The 14,001-nt window shown below is 35.3% G+C and overlaps 1 protein-coding gene and 1 pseudogene across 4 annotated transcripts in view; both read left to right on the top strand.

Moving 5' to 3' along the window:
* The window catches only part of SESTD1 (SEC14 and spectrin domain containing 1), a 154,488-nt gene that overhangs the window by 82,497 nt on the left and 57,990 nt on the right, over window positions 1–14,001 (top strand). For all 4 annotated transcript variants that reach the window (XM_037850449.1, XM_037850451.1, XM_037850450.1 and 1 more), the window contains one exon: window positions 631–744. In XM_037850449.1, the coding sequence (XP_037706377.1) occupies window positions 631–744 (114 nt within the window). The remainder of the gene's footprint in view (window positions 1–630; window positions 745–14,001) is intronic.
* LOC119544891 lies at window positions 2,995–3,173 on the top strand (annotated as a pseudogene).

Here is a 14,001-nt window from a genome sequence, read left to right as displayed (position 1 = left end):
TTTGAAGATAGACTCTATGAGGCTTGCTGATAAAGTGCACATGGAGCATTTATTAATTCAAATGTTAATTTTTATTCTTCAGGTAATATGAATAACCATATCTAGTAAATGTGAAACTGTATTTGTTAAAGATTAGAAGCTCTTTGCATCTTCAAGTTAATAATCATGCAGGATCTTGACCTCTTTGCATAATGACCAATAAGAAATTTATTTTGTGAAAAAATTGATTTTATGTAGTTTGAAGAAATTTTCTAAGATGAATGTTAGAAAAAAATTTTTTCATAGCATAAAAAACAAATTTTAATAATTTCTCAACTAAAAACTAAGGTTTTCAATTTAAGCTAAACATATTCCTAGTAGAAAGGTTTAATGGAACACAAAAAATAATTCACATGTACTATCATTACATTGTTTTTTTGAAACTTTTCTGAATCAACTTGTCTTTCTAATATTTATTTTCATAAATGTTTTGAAGCTTGGAATGTATCTTCTCTTTTATTATTTTGCTTCTTTTTCAAAGGTTTCTTAATTACTCAGCCTTTTTATGATTATATAGTAATTTCTAACTTTAGTATATTAGTCATTTTACATGTATAATTTGGAATTCATTTATTTTTCTGTGTTTTATAGAATGTTGTTCCAGCTGAAGTATCCCTTGTTTGTGTAGTGAAGCCAGATGAATTCTGGGATAAGAAAGTAACGCATTTTTGTTTTTGGAAAGAAAAGGATAGACTTGGCTTTGAGGTAAATATACTCTATTAAGAAAAACAAAAGAAGTTTCATATCTTTAAAACTGTTAGTTTGCTAGTATTATTTTGTTTTGTTCGGCATGGGGTATACTGAGTGCTTAGTATAGTTGGCCTTCAAATACTTGTTGAATGAATTATGATTCTTTGTCAAAGACCACAAATGCTGTTTTGTTTTTATTTATATCATTATTGTTAATGCCTTTGAAAAGTGGACACTTAAAAAAAAACTTGTTGTGTTACCAAGAGGATGTTTAAATGTTTAGGAAATCCTATCTTCTGTATGTCATTATTATTTTTTAGTTTCTAGTTTGGTTAAATGGCTTCCATCCTTTCTTTCTGACATTACTCTTTCCCTCTAACTTTTATTGTGTGAAAATGCATTTTAGTGTAGATTAGAAAGATTACAGTAGTGTAGATTAGGAAGATTCCCTAAGATGAATTACAAATTGAAACATTTTTGTCATATTTTCCCTTCTATAATCTATTAATTCCCAGTATTACAGTAGGAGAATTGGCAGATACCAAACTTTATGTTAGCTAAATAAAATTTGGAAACATCAAAGTGTGTAATGTTTAACCCCATCTTTCATATCTGTTTTGGTTTGCTAATGATGCCGTTATGCAAAATACCAGAAATGGAAATGGCTTTTATAAAGGAGATTTATTAGGTTACAAATTTACAGTTCTAAGGCCATAGAAGTGTCCAGACTAAGACAACCACAAGAGAATACCTTCACTGAAGGAAGGCCATTGGTGTCCAGAATACCTCTGTCAGCTGTGAAGGCATGTGGCTGGTGTCTGCTAGTGCTTTGCTCCTGGGTTGCATTTCAAAATGACTTTCTCCAAATTGTCTCTGGCCTTCTGTCTCTCTTAGCTTCTCTCAGTTCTCTGCTTGGTTCTACTGGGGTGTTTCTCTCTAAGCATATGGGAGTCCTCTCTTAGCTTCTCTGGGGCAAAGCCAGGGCTTTGTCTCTTAACTTAGCATCTCCAAATATCTTTCTGTCTGCATCTCCCAGAGACTCCATGCATCTTGGTCTGTGTCACCTCTTGAGTACTCTGAAGTACTCCAGTGAGCTAATCCAGACCCACCCTGAATGGGCGGGGTCCACACCTCCATGGAAGTAATTTAATCAAAACCTCACCCACCGTTGGATGAGTCATATTTCCATGGAAACTGTCAATCAAAAGATTCCACCCTAATCAAAAGACTATTAAGTCTGCCCCCACAAGATTGCCTTAAAGAACACGGCTTTTCTGGGGAACATAATATATCCAAACTGGCACAATATCCAATCTGTCAGCCTGTCTTTGGTGTGTTAAGACCATTTATATTAAATGTAATTATTGAATATGGTTTGTGCCAGTTTGGATGCATTGTGTCCCCCAAAATGCCATGTTCTTTGGTGCAGTCTTGTGGGGGCAGAGGTATTAGTGTTGATTAGGTTAGAGCATTTTGATTGTTTCCATGGAGATGTGACTAGTAATACCTTTGGTTTGGTTTGATTTGTTGATGGGATTGTTTCCTTGGAGGTGTGTCCCCACCCATTCGGCTTGGGTTTTGATTTAATTACTTAAGCCTTATAAAAGCTCAGAAACAGAGGGACTTCAGAGAAGCTGCAGCTGAGACATCTTTTGAAGACGGCCATTGAAAGCTGATGCTGACATTTTGGAGAACTCCATTTTGAAACGCAACCTGGAAACAAGCAGATGCCAGCCACATGCCTTCCCAGCTAACAGAGGTTTTCTGGATGCCAATGACCTTTCTCCAGTGAAGGTACCCTATTATTGATGCTTTACATTGGATAATTTATGGCCTTAAGATTGTACCTTTGTGACCAAATAACCCCTCTTTAAAAAAGCCAGTCCATTTCTGGTATTTTGCATAACAGCAGCGTTAGCAGACTGGAACAGGTTGGATTTAAATCTATCATCTGTCTAGATTTTATCTTTTTTTGTTCTTTTTCTGCCTTCTTTTGGAATGAATATGTTTTTGATTCCCCTTTATTTCCACTGATGGCTTATAATTTGTATCTGTTAAATTTATTTTTAGTGGTTGCCCTTGGGTTTACAGTATACATCTTTAATTAATCAGAGTCTTACCTCCAAATAATATACCACTTCACATGTGATATAAGAACCTTGAAAGAGCATGTCCTGTTGACTTCTCCTGACTGGGTTGAGGAGTGTCTGCTGTATGTTGAAGGACACAGGCTGTGGAATTTGTGGCTTTGGCAAAATTGAAATCATGGCAGGTCCAGAAACTGATGCCCAATTCCCAGTTTACTAGCATTAAAAAATATTTCAATTCTTACACCCTTATAGGTAGAATGAATTTTGTATTGGCCACAAATTGGAGTCATTGCTTTGATTGTCCTATACTTCAAGTTAAGGTGTAAATAAACTCCATCTGTGAAAGCAACATAAATGGATTCTAAACTGTCGGTACCTCATCTGCTGCTATTATGAAAATACCATAAATGGATTAGCTTTTATAAAGGGAATTTATTAGGTTACAGTGTCACAGTTCTAAGGGCATAGAAGAGACCAGACTAAGCCATCAACAAGAGGATACCTTCACTGAAGGAAGGCCAGTGGCATCCAGAACACCTCTTTTAGCTGGAAAGACATGTGGCTGGCATCTGCTGATCCTTTGCTCCTGGGTTCTGGTTTCCAAAACGGCTTTCTCCAAAATGTTTCTGGGCTTGTCTCTCTTAGCTTCTTCAGCTCCTGTGCATCTAGGTGTCTGGGGGTTCTCTCTTAGCTTCTCTCAGCTCCTAAGCCTTCTTGTTTGTTCTCCCAGAGCATTTCTCTTTAAGCATCTGTGGGTCCTTTCCTAGCTTCCCTGGAGCAGACTCTGGGCTAGCATCTCCAAAGTATCCAAGCATCTCCAAGTGTCAATGCATCTGGGTCTATGTCAGCTCTAAGCTTCTCTCTTAAATATCGCGTGAACTAATCAAGACCTACCCTGAATGGGCGGGGCCACACCTCCATAGAAATAATCTAATCAAAAATATCACCCACAGTTGTGTGAGTCACATCTCCGTGGAAACACTCAATCAAAAGGTTCCACCCTAACCAAAAGACCAATAAATCTGCCCCCACAAGATTACATTAAAGAACATGGCTTTTCTAGGGGACATAATATCTCCAAACCAGCACACCAATTCGTCAAGTGATATTCAATTTGTACAATAAGTTATTGTTGGGGAAAAACAAAGAGTATATCCCCAATACTAACCTTCTATCCTTTGTGCTATTGGTGTCATACATTTTACTTTTATTATGCTCTGAACACACAGTACATTACTGCTATTTTTGCTTTAGACAGTCTATTGTCTTTTACAGCAAATAAAACAAAAAATTCATATTTACTTTCATTTATGCCAATTCTAGTGTTTTTCATTGCTTTTTGGAGATTCACATTTTTGTCTGGTATCACATTCCTTCTGCCTAAAGAACTACTTTAACATATACTGCAGTGAAGGTTTGTTGGCATTGAATTTTATCAGCTGTTTGTCTGGAAAAAAATCTTAATTTCTATTTTGATTTTGAAAGATATTTTCAGAATATCTTTGAAATGGGTATAGAATTCTGTATGATATTTCTTTTTTCCTTTCAGCACCGCTCCATTGCCTTAAATGCATCACTCCATTGCCTTCTGGTTTCCATAGTCTCTGATGAGAAGTCTGCTATCATTTGTATCTTTGGTCTTCTGTATGTTATGTGTCCTGCACCAACCCTGCCTTCCCCTGGCCGCCTTCAAGATTTTCACTTTATTTTTGGTTTTCAGCAGTTTTATTAGGTTATGTCTAGGGTTCCTATATGTTAGACCATTTGAAATTTTCTCACCATTTTTGGTTACTCTTCTATTTTATTTGTTTTCCCCATTTTTAAGTTCACTGATTGTTTTCTTGATCATGGTGAGTCTGTTGATGAGCCTGTTGAAGGCTTTATGTATCTTTGTTATCTTGTGTTTGGCTTCTAGCATTTCTGTTTGCTGCTTCTTTATAGTTTCCATCTGTCTGGTAAAATTCCCCATCTATTTGTTCTTACATGTTGTGTTGCAGCTTTTCCATGAGAGTGTTTAGCATACTAATCATAGTTCTCTTGAATTCCCTACCCGGTGGTTCCAATATCTGGGTCTATCTTAGTCTGGTTTTGCTGATGCTTTGTTTCTTACAGTGGGTTGTTCTCCTTACTGCTTCTTTATGTGCCTTTTAATTTTTTGTTGAAAGTAGGACATCTTTTTTAGGACTGTAGAGGGTGAGGTAAATAGTATTAGTGCCTGCATATGGGCTATTAGTAGGTTAGGGGAAGGGTCGACAAAGGCTAGCCAGCAGTTGAGGTAGGTTTGAATTTTGTTTTTAAGATTTTCCTCAGTGCACCACAGACTTCAGATTCTTCTTGAGTTGCTTTGTGTTTGGGCTCGTTTGCCAGAGGGCTTTTTTCAGTGCTTGCCCTACCCACAGCTCTGGTAGGTCTTTCCTTTGTGCGTGTGCCTCGGAGAAAGGTCTCTTGACCTTCCCTCGGTGGTAGACTGCTGTACTTGTTACTCAGTGTCTGTCAGAGGGGCATTCTCTGTTGTTCTAGTTCATCTTCAGTCTTAGGCAGGCTCTGTGTCATTGAGTCTAGGGTTAGGGCCTTCTGAATGACATTGCCCCTTCCTCAGCTTTAGGGGACTACAAAGTCTGGACTCCTGACATGTTCCTGCTCTTGCTTCCTCCCCAGGGATGGAGGGTTTTTCTTTTACCTTCTTCCAGCTACTTTGGGTCTCCACTTATACCCTAAGGATGGTATGGTTTTCTGCCTTTCCCACAACATCTTAAGGCTTTGCTCTGTAGGGGAGATAGAGTAGAAGAATCTGGCCTGTGTTTCAGGCCTTTCTAGTGGTGGCTGTTACTGTTTCTCTCTTCCCTCTCATCCCTTCAGGCCTACACTCTGAGAGGCTTTTTCAAGTCTCTTACTCTGCCTACCCCCAGTCTTTCTCATGAGTTCACCAGGTCTGTGGAGAAGAGCCTGTGATGGGTATGAATTTTCCTTGTGTCTGTGCCTCCCAGGGGTTCTATTTTTTCACATTAGCCCACAAATTGGCCTTCAGCAATTTATTAAATATTTAGCTAAAGTTTTCTTGCCCAGATTATATCATCCCTAACATTTATTCCAGGTAAGCAAGAGCTCCAGTTCTGTTTCTCCTTGAAGGTACCGTCTTTCCTTAGGTTTCAGGTTAATTGGTTTTCCTATGAATTTAGCTCTCTGATAGGTTTAAGAAAGTTGTGATTTTTCAGATTAAATAACATTTTTTGTTGTTGTAAGAAAAGGGGGCAATGCTCTTTTCAGCTTTCTGCATCCCAAATAGAAACCAGACATGTCCTAATCTGTTACCATAGATTGTTGTTTTTAAAAATCAGGTGTTAAAGCTTCTTGTGTCAACTTATTTCCTCCTAGACATTGATGAAATTTCAACTAAAATGTTTTCCCTAGTAAATAAACACTAGATATTTATTAAAAATCTAATGTCCTTATAGGATGAGAGTAATTTCAAATCTGGCTAAATTGCTGCTGAACATTTCACTTTAAGGGACAGTTCAGCACTAGCCATTAAATGATACTTAGAGCTGTATCTATAATTACATTTCAACATAGGTGCTTGTTTAATTAAACATTGTTTTCCTTGGTATTATTTTGGATCACTTGGGCTGTTATAATTTAGCCTGTGTTTTTGTTTTTTCTAAATATTTTCTAAAGTATAACTTTGTTAGAGTGCTGGTGTCTCTAGAAGCATGAGTGTGTTACCTTGTAGAATTATCCATAACAAAGAGTTATTACGAGTAGTACACAGTGTTCATCACATATACACCCAGTGGTAATTTTAGTGGCACCCAGATTCCCGTATGATTTCACAGTTTCTTGTTCATTATACTTTCTAAATGTTTTCTTCTAGGTGATCTCCCCCCCATTCACTTTTCCAGTGTTTTTCATTAACCATTGCCCATTCATTTCTCATTCATAAACTAAATATTCATCATATATCCTTCCTATCTCTGAAATAGGAACCTGTTCAGTTTCTTTTTTAGCACCTCATGTACTATATTCAAGTACTTTCTGTCCTTCAGCGTCATTGTAAGCTGACAATTTTGAAAGGTTTTCCTGGTTAGATGATAGTATTTGTAATCTTCTAGTGACAAGATAAAATTACATAAGCACTGGCATTAATCTTATTCTCAAATTGGCAGACTGAATAACCAAGGGTATCGCCACCCTCCCATTCTTTGTTGTCACTCATGACAACAAAATATTATTTACTGGTAATGATAGCCACCCATCATTTTAAATTGTTTTCTTCTCTTACCTCTTGCTTCTGATCCTATTCTTCGTTGAGGCCATTTTCATGGTAGGGTCCAGGACTAAAGTCTTGCTTCATATTCCTCTGTCAAAAACAACTCTGGCTTCATCTATTCTGACTTCTTCCATTTTTTGCAGAAGCATATTTTCTCTTAGTGAGAGAAATATCCTCCAATTAACAGATATGAATACATGTACACATATGAATCTGTATTACCAGTTCTTGCACACATATTCTTAGCATAAGTAAAATAAAAAATAAAACATCTGAGTATGTGCAGTGTGAAAGGTTCAGTATTAGGTTCTTTGGTAATATTTTATTAGAACAGGTTAAGTGTTCTAGTTACAGATAGAAGAAAGGGAATGAAACAAGTTTTGAGTCTTTCTGTAGTTAGATTCGAGAGTAAAGAAAAACTACATAAGTGTTTTGATTAAAGACCAGGAGGAAATAGCTTTGTTTTGAAACTTGCTAAATAAATTGTCTTAGTTAATAAAATACTGTGATTTAGTCATTTAATTTGTCTTGTCTTGACTTCGCTAAGATACAGAAAGTAAAGGGAAAAAGTAATATTTATATAGGACTTTACTTTTAAAAAAAATTAATCAAGTTTGTTATTTTATTTGAAAGGACTTGCCAATAGTTTTACAAAGTCATGTAGGGTAGTGGTCTCCACCCCACCCCACTCCCCTTTAGTTCTGCTGTTTTATTCTGGTTTCCTTTATCTCTGCTAGTTACTAGCTTTCAGATTTCCTTTGATGTAGAATTTGGATATCTGCTTAGTAAATTGATAGCTACTTTGAATGTAATCAGTAAACTTTCTTCAAAAATTTATGGTCCCCATACCTATTAGAATTTCATGTAGATGGATATTATGAACAATAATTTATCACTTGAATGAAAATTACAATATGGTTCCCTCTACATTCCTGCATAGTAAGTTTATGTTAAAGTATAATTTCTGTAAAACTATAATCATGACTCTCATGCAAATATAAAATGAGCATGTGTCAAATAGTTTATTCACTTCACTAATTAATGAAGTTACCAGTAATTTGTTAAAAGAGCATTTGGGGAACTTAGATTTTATAGATTGCTGAGTTAGATACAAAACTGATTAAGGCCCTACAGGTCTATGAGTTGCAAACTTTGAGTTAATCTTTTGTTCCACTGTGCAGAAACTCATCTTTTCTAGTGGACAGAAATTATTTGCATGTCTTCTGGACAAAATCTGCAAGTTAACCTCTGCCCCAACTTAGTTTAGTACCTATTGATCAGTCTATTGAAAGTCAGTCAAAGGTATGAGTCTAGCACTGCATTGAAAGAGCACCCATTAATACCTTTTACATGTTTCCAAGATTTAGGTAGTTTCTCTGACATATAAATTATGTTTTTTAGAGGGTGATATTTTGTAAAATTTGAATTTGGATATTAATGACATACTGTACATTCATATCACTTCAGAGTAGTAAAAGCCACTTTCTGAAGTTTATTTTTTGTGTCAGTCTCTCTTTGAACTTTGTATTCCAAGCTGGGACCAGCATTTTTTTAGTGTCCTCCTAAATATTCCATTTTTAAAAATATAAATAATTTTTTCATTTCAAATATATTTATGTGAAAGCTTTTAGTATTTGTCAGTTTATTAGTTAGTAGGAGATTTGTCAGCACTCAGATTAGTCACTCATCTGGAAATCATAACCAGTATGGTGGTTTTATCTATTGAATGGACCTTTGGCCAATAATAGAAACCATAAGGTTCACTGATATGGGTATATAACAACTTAGTAAAGAACACAAGAATATAATAATTCTGCAAATTTGTCTCAAGGCAGTTGTCCCCATTTGTATAAATTGTATCTATTTCATCAAGATTGTTATATAGCGTATCATGATGTCTTTAGTACTCTAAATATGGTCAAAAAGATAGTTAATAATGTGATTAAATCAAATTCTTATCTTCATTTATGGAGAATAAGTGATTCTTCACACATTCAGGGAGTTATCTACCAGGGCCAGGCATACAAATCTTTTCTTACATATAGTTGTTTAAAAAGAAATACAAAAATTATAAAAATAAACTATTTGGGTTTTTTCTTTAAAAGTATAAAAGATAAAATTCCAAAGATTAGGTCATGAAAACAGCCCCCACCCCTCTCCATTTCTGATGGCACAACACTATTTTCATTGTGATTTATATGTAGTCTTAAGATCCAACATGAAATTAGGTTGTTTTATAAATGATTTGTTATAAATCATTCTGTTTCTTAAATGACTATTTTAAAATTTACTAAAGCACATGAAAGTCATTTGTTACATGGAAAAGGTCAAAATTGATCTTTCCTTTTTTACTTTGATATGATATGTTATTGAAGATTGTATTATGAAGCTCATCTTAATTCAATCTCTTATAATATTAATGATTCAATAAATCTTTTTTTTAAGCTTTAAACACGTTCTTCATTATATACTACTTCTTTATTATCTTGTGAGAAACTGATAAAGTATAGTAAAATGTTAATGGAGTATGTTCATGAGTTTTGCATAATTGTTTGGAAGATACTGCTTTAGATTGATGCAGTGGGCCAGTCTGAAGAAATGCTATATAGTTATGGAAAATTTGCTTTTAAATTCTCTGTGAGGAATGAAAATATTGAGTTTGTGTGTTTCCATCTTTTCTACAAGGAAGGAATTGTTTGATTTTTGACAAGTTTGCCTTTAAACTAAAATAATTGCAGTTCTACCAATTAATCACTTTGAGTAAGTGAAATGTCAATAAGTATTTGAAGAACAGCATTGCAGAAGGATAAAGAACTGACTATATTATGTTTAAATTAATTAATATCATCTAATAAAATTATACACATTTGTGCCTTTCTAATATGTTTGGTCTAACAGATGTCATTTCTTATTAATTAGTCACTTTACTAAAAATTTTCAGAGCTTTTTCTGTAGCTTGGGAAATGTTTCTGTATAATTTTCAGCAATTATGTCATTATTTCTTTGTTTTTATATTTAGAAACATAGGATGAAAATGGAGCATATGTAATACGTGTGACCTGAATATGATTTTGGTGACCCTTATTTTCTAATTTTGGTTTTAATTTTATTGATTTTTTTTTTGGACTGGACTTTTAAAAACTTTTATCTAATTATGTTTTTTTAAATCTCTTTGCCAGATAATACAACATTTTCCATAAGATAAAATGACCCCCTGATTTAACATTGCTTTATGTATTTTTAGGTATGTCTTTCATACATATTTGCTGTTTAGTGACCTCATCAAGGACTTTGAGAAGTCTTCCCAGTATTTTGTAACTTGAGAAGTTTGAATGAAACATTTTAAAGAAAATTACCTAGTTGTGGGGTCCCTAATATTTTTTCCACATTGGCTCTGGAATATGTCAGATTTCCCTATTCCCCCACCTCCACCCCATGTAGGACATTTGCTTTCTAATTTATTTCTCTGCTTTTCTAACTTCCCCAAATCTCTTTCTCTGCAGTTTTCTTTTTCAGCACTCCAATTTTACCCCCATTCGTTTCTTCCTTTTGCTTGTACATTTAAATTTGTTCTTTTTATGAAGTCACATCCCTCAGTGATGTTTCCTGTCACTGGAGTGAAATTGAATCAGTTTGTCCTTCTTGGAAGCAGTTGTCTGTTATTACCTGTTGCAGCCTGGAAAGAGGTGTCAGTTTCTTGGTAAACTGGAGTGTCCCTTTGCAGTACACTGGAAGGAGGGATTGTCTTTCCTTCTCATAATGCCGTTCCTGGCTCACTCCTAGACTCTTCTTAAATGTTTTTGAACATACAGAATCTAATAAAATAATTATTACTGTTTTGCCAGCCCTCTCCTTCACCCTTAGTCTTACCCTTTACTCTCTTAAGCAAAGATGGTATTATTGCAGTGGTAACAGATGTTTCATCAGAGTTGATAGTTTTCTAAATTGTTAACTTGAAATTGTCATGATTTTGAGTCTACAGATCATTCAGATTTTTTTTCCATATATCAACATGTCTTTGGTTTTGGTAAGAGTTTTGTATATCTGCATTGCAGATCTGTTTTCATTTTGAGCAGCCGTCAGTGAATTTTATAAGAATATGGATTCTATAAAATGTTTTATAATGATGAGGAAAATAAGTTTTATGTAACTCTCTATAATTGTGATGTTCTTTGTTTACATCTGTTTTGCATAGGTAAAAATATCATAATAGCAATAATCTTAGTCAACTTTTTTTAAAAGATTATATTTACTAAAGGGTGTTGTACTGGTAAATAAGTATTATGCATTAGAGAAAGTGGATCTTCATTATTTACATTTAAGTTGATTTTAGGCAAAAGAGCTTTCAAGAGAAATGTTCAGATGCAAATAAACTTTTGTCACATGTAACTGAATGACTGTGAATTTTCCTGTAGACTTTTTAAACTTAAAACCTGCTTACCACTGATTTTAATATACTTAGGAACTACAAAATGTAGGAAGAGGTATATATGGTGAGATTACCCAGAGTAGGTGGAAAAGCGACAAATGCTTTGCATTGGGAAGGACAGGTGATACATTAGAGAAAATGGCCCAGTTAAATGTGTAGGATGACAACTCATTAGAATTATGTCCTGTAAGAACTCAAAGAGACATCATGGATGATTTAGTACAGCTGCCTTCTTTGGCAGATTGGGGAAATAGGCCTGGAGTGGTGAATTCCTTTAGCTTGACTTCTCCAAGGTCAGAGAATTTGTGGCTTAGCTAGGGCACAAACCAGGAATGCTCGACTCCTAGTTCAGTATCTTCCCAATTGCGGTATGACAGTGTTTATTTAACCTAGGAAATGGATTTGGAAATTATTTTGGGCATTCTTTAAGTGTTTGGCCCTCTGTGCTATTATGACCAAAGGGGCAACAGCATTTGGGTATTTTCAAGAAAGACTTCAGAAACAAACAGAAAATTTTAATGTTTCTTTTTTTTTCTTTTTATAAATTTTATTTTGAAATAAATTCAAACTTACCGGAACAGTTGCAAGAACAATACAAACCTCATACATAGAACTCCAGCATACCACGACCCCCCTCCCCAGATACCCCGATCCACCACCTTTAACATCCTGTCACACCACCATTTCTTTCTTTTCCTCTCTCCTTCCCTCCCTCTCTCCCTCCCTCCCTCCCTAACATCCATCATCTATTGCTCTGTCCTCTGAACATATGAGAGCAAGCTGCACACATCTTTGAACAAACAGTATAATTCACATATACCTTTCCCATGAACAAGAGCATTCTTGTTTTCAATTGCATTAAGCGCAGCTAAGAAGTTCAAGAAATTCAACATTGATACAAAGCTTATATTCTGTATTTCCTTTTGTGTGTGTGTGTGTCTGATCTGTGTCCCTTTGAGCCTCCTGTCCTCCATCCTCAGATCCCATCTAGGATCATCCTTGGCATTTGTCATCTATTTAGACTGTCTTTTTTTTCAATTGTGGAAACAGATATACAGCCTAAATCGTCCCATTCCACCCCCTCCCTAGCATTCCATTAGTGGGATTAATCACATTTAGAATGTTGCGATGCTATCACCTTCCCACCATCCATTTCTAGAAGTTTCCCTTCACCCCAAACAGAAATCCTACACTTATCTCTTAACTTCCCATTGCCCCTTCCCTCACTTCTCGGAACCCCTACTCTACTATTCATCTCTATGGTCATATTCTCTGATACTTTCTTTGTGTTTACCATGGGGCTTAAATTTAACCTCTTAAATCTATAACAGTCTTGTTTTTCTTTGATACCAGCTTAACTTCAATAGGACACATAAACTATGTTCCTATACTCCATCATTCCCCCACCTTTATGTAGTTCTTGTCAAAAATTACATATTTTACATAGAGTCCAAAACCACTGATTTATCATTACAGTTTATGTATTTAGATCCTGTAGGAAGTAAATAGTGGAGTTACAAATCAAAAATACAGTAGTATTGGTATTTATATTTACCATGAGATCTTTACTGGAAATCTTTATTTCTTCATGTAGTTTCAGTCAGTTGTTTAGTGTCCCTTCCTTTCAGCCTGGTCAACTCCCTTTAGCATTTCTTATAGGACTGATCTACTGGTGATGAAGTCCCTCAGCTTTTGATTATCTGGGAACGTTTTCATCTCCCCTTCATTTTTACCGTCCAGGTGTCTGTGAATTCTCCAAGTCTCTGATGGTTATTGACCTCTGTTTGTATTCCATTGTGGTTAGAGAATGTGCTTTGAACAAATACATTTTTTTTTTTTTTAATTTATTGAGGCTTGTTTTATGTCCCAGCTTACGGTCCATTCTGGAGAAAGATCTGTGATCACTAGAGAAGAATGTGTGTCTTGGTGATTTGGGATGTAATATTCTATATATGTCTGTTAAGATTCTCTATATCTCTCTCTCCTTTCTTTGTTGCTCTGTCAGTAGGGCTCTCTTTAGTATCTGAAGTAGGGCAGGTCTTTTATTAGCAAAATCTCTCAGCATTTATTTATGAAAAATTTAAGCTCTCCCTCAAATTAGAAGGAGAGTTTTTCTGGATAAAGTATTCTTGGTTGGAAATTTTTCTCTCTCAGAATTTTAAATATGTCATGCCACTGCCTTTTCGCCTCCATGGTGGCCGCTAAGTAGTCACTGCTTAGTCTTATGTTGTTTCCTTTGTATGTGGTAAATTGCTTTTCTCTTGCTGCTTTCAGATCTTGCTCCTTCTCTTCAGTATTTGACAGTCTGATCAGCATATGTCTTGGAGTGGGTTTATTTGGATTTATTCTGTTTGGAGTTCACTGGACATTTATGCTTTGTGTATTTATATTGTGTAGAAGGTTTGGGAAGTTTTCCCCAACAATTTCTTTAAATTGTTTCTTTCTAGACCTTTACCCTTCTAGACCTTTACCCTTTTCTTCCCCTT

Source organism: Choloepus didactylus, chromosome 9 (genome assembly GCF_015220235.1).
Source record: "Choloepus didactylus isolate mChoDid1 chromosome 9, mChoDid1.pri, whole genome shotgun sequence".
NCBI lineage: Eukaryota > Metazoa > Chordata > Mammalia > Pilosa > Megalonychidae > Choloepus > Choloepus didactylus.
This window is presented reverse-complemented; position numbering and strand designations above follow the sequence as displayed.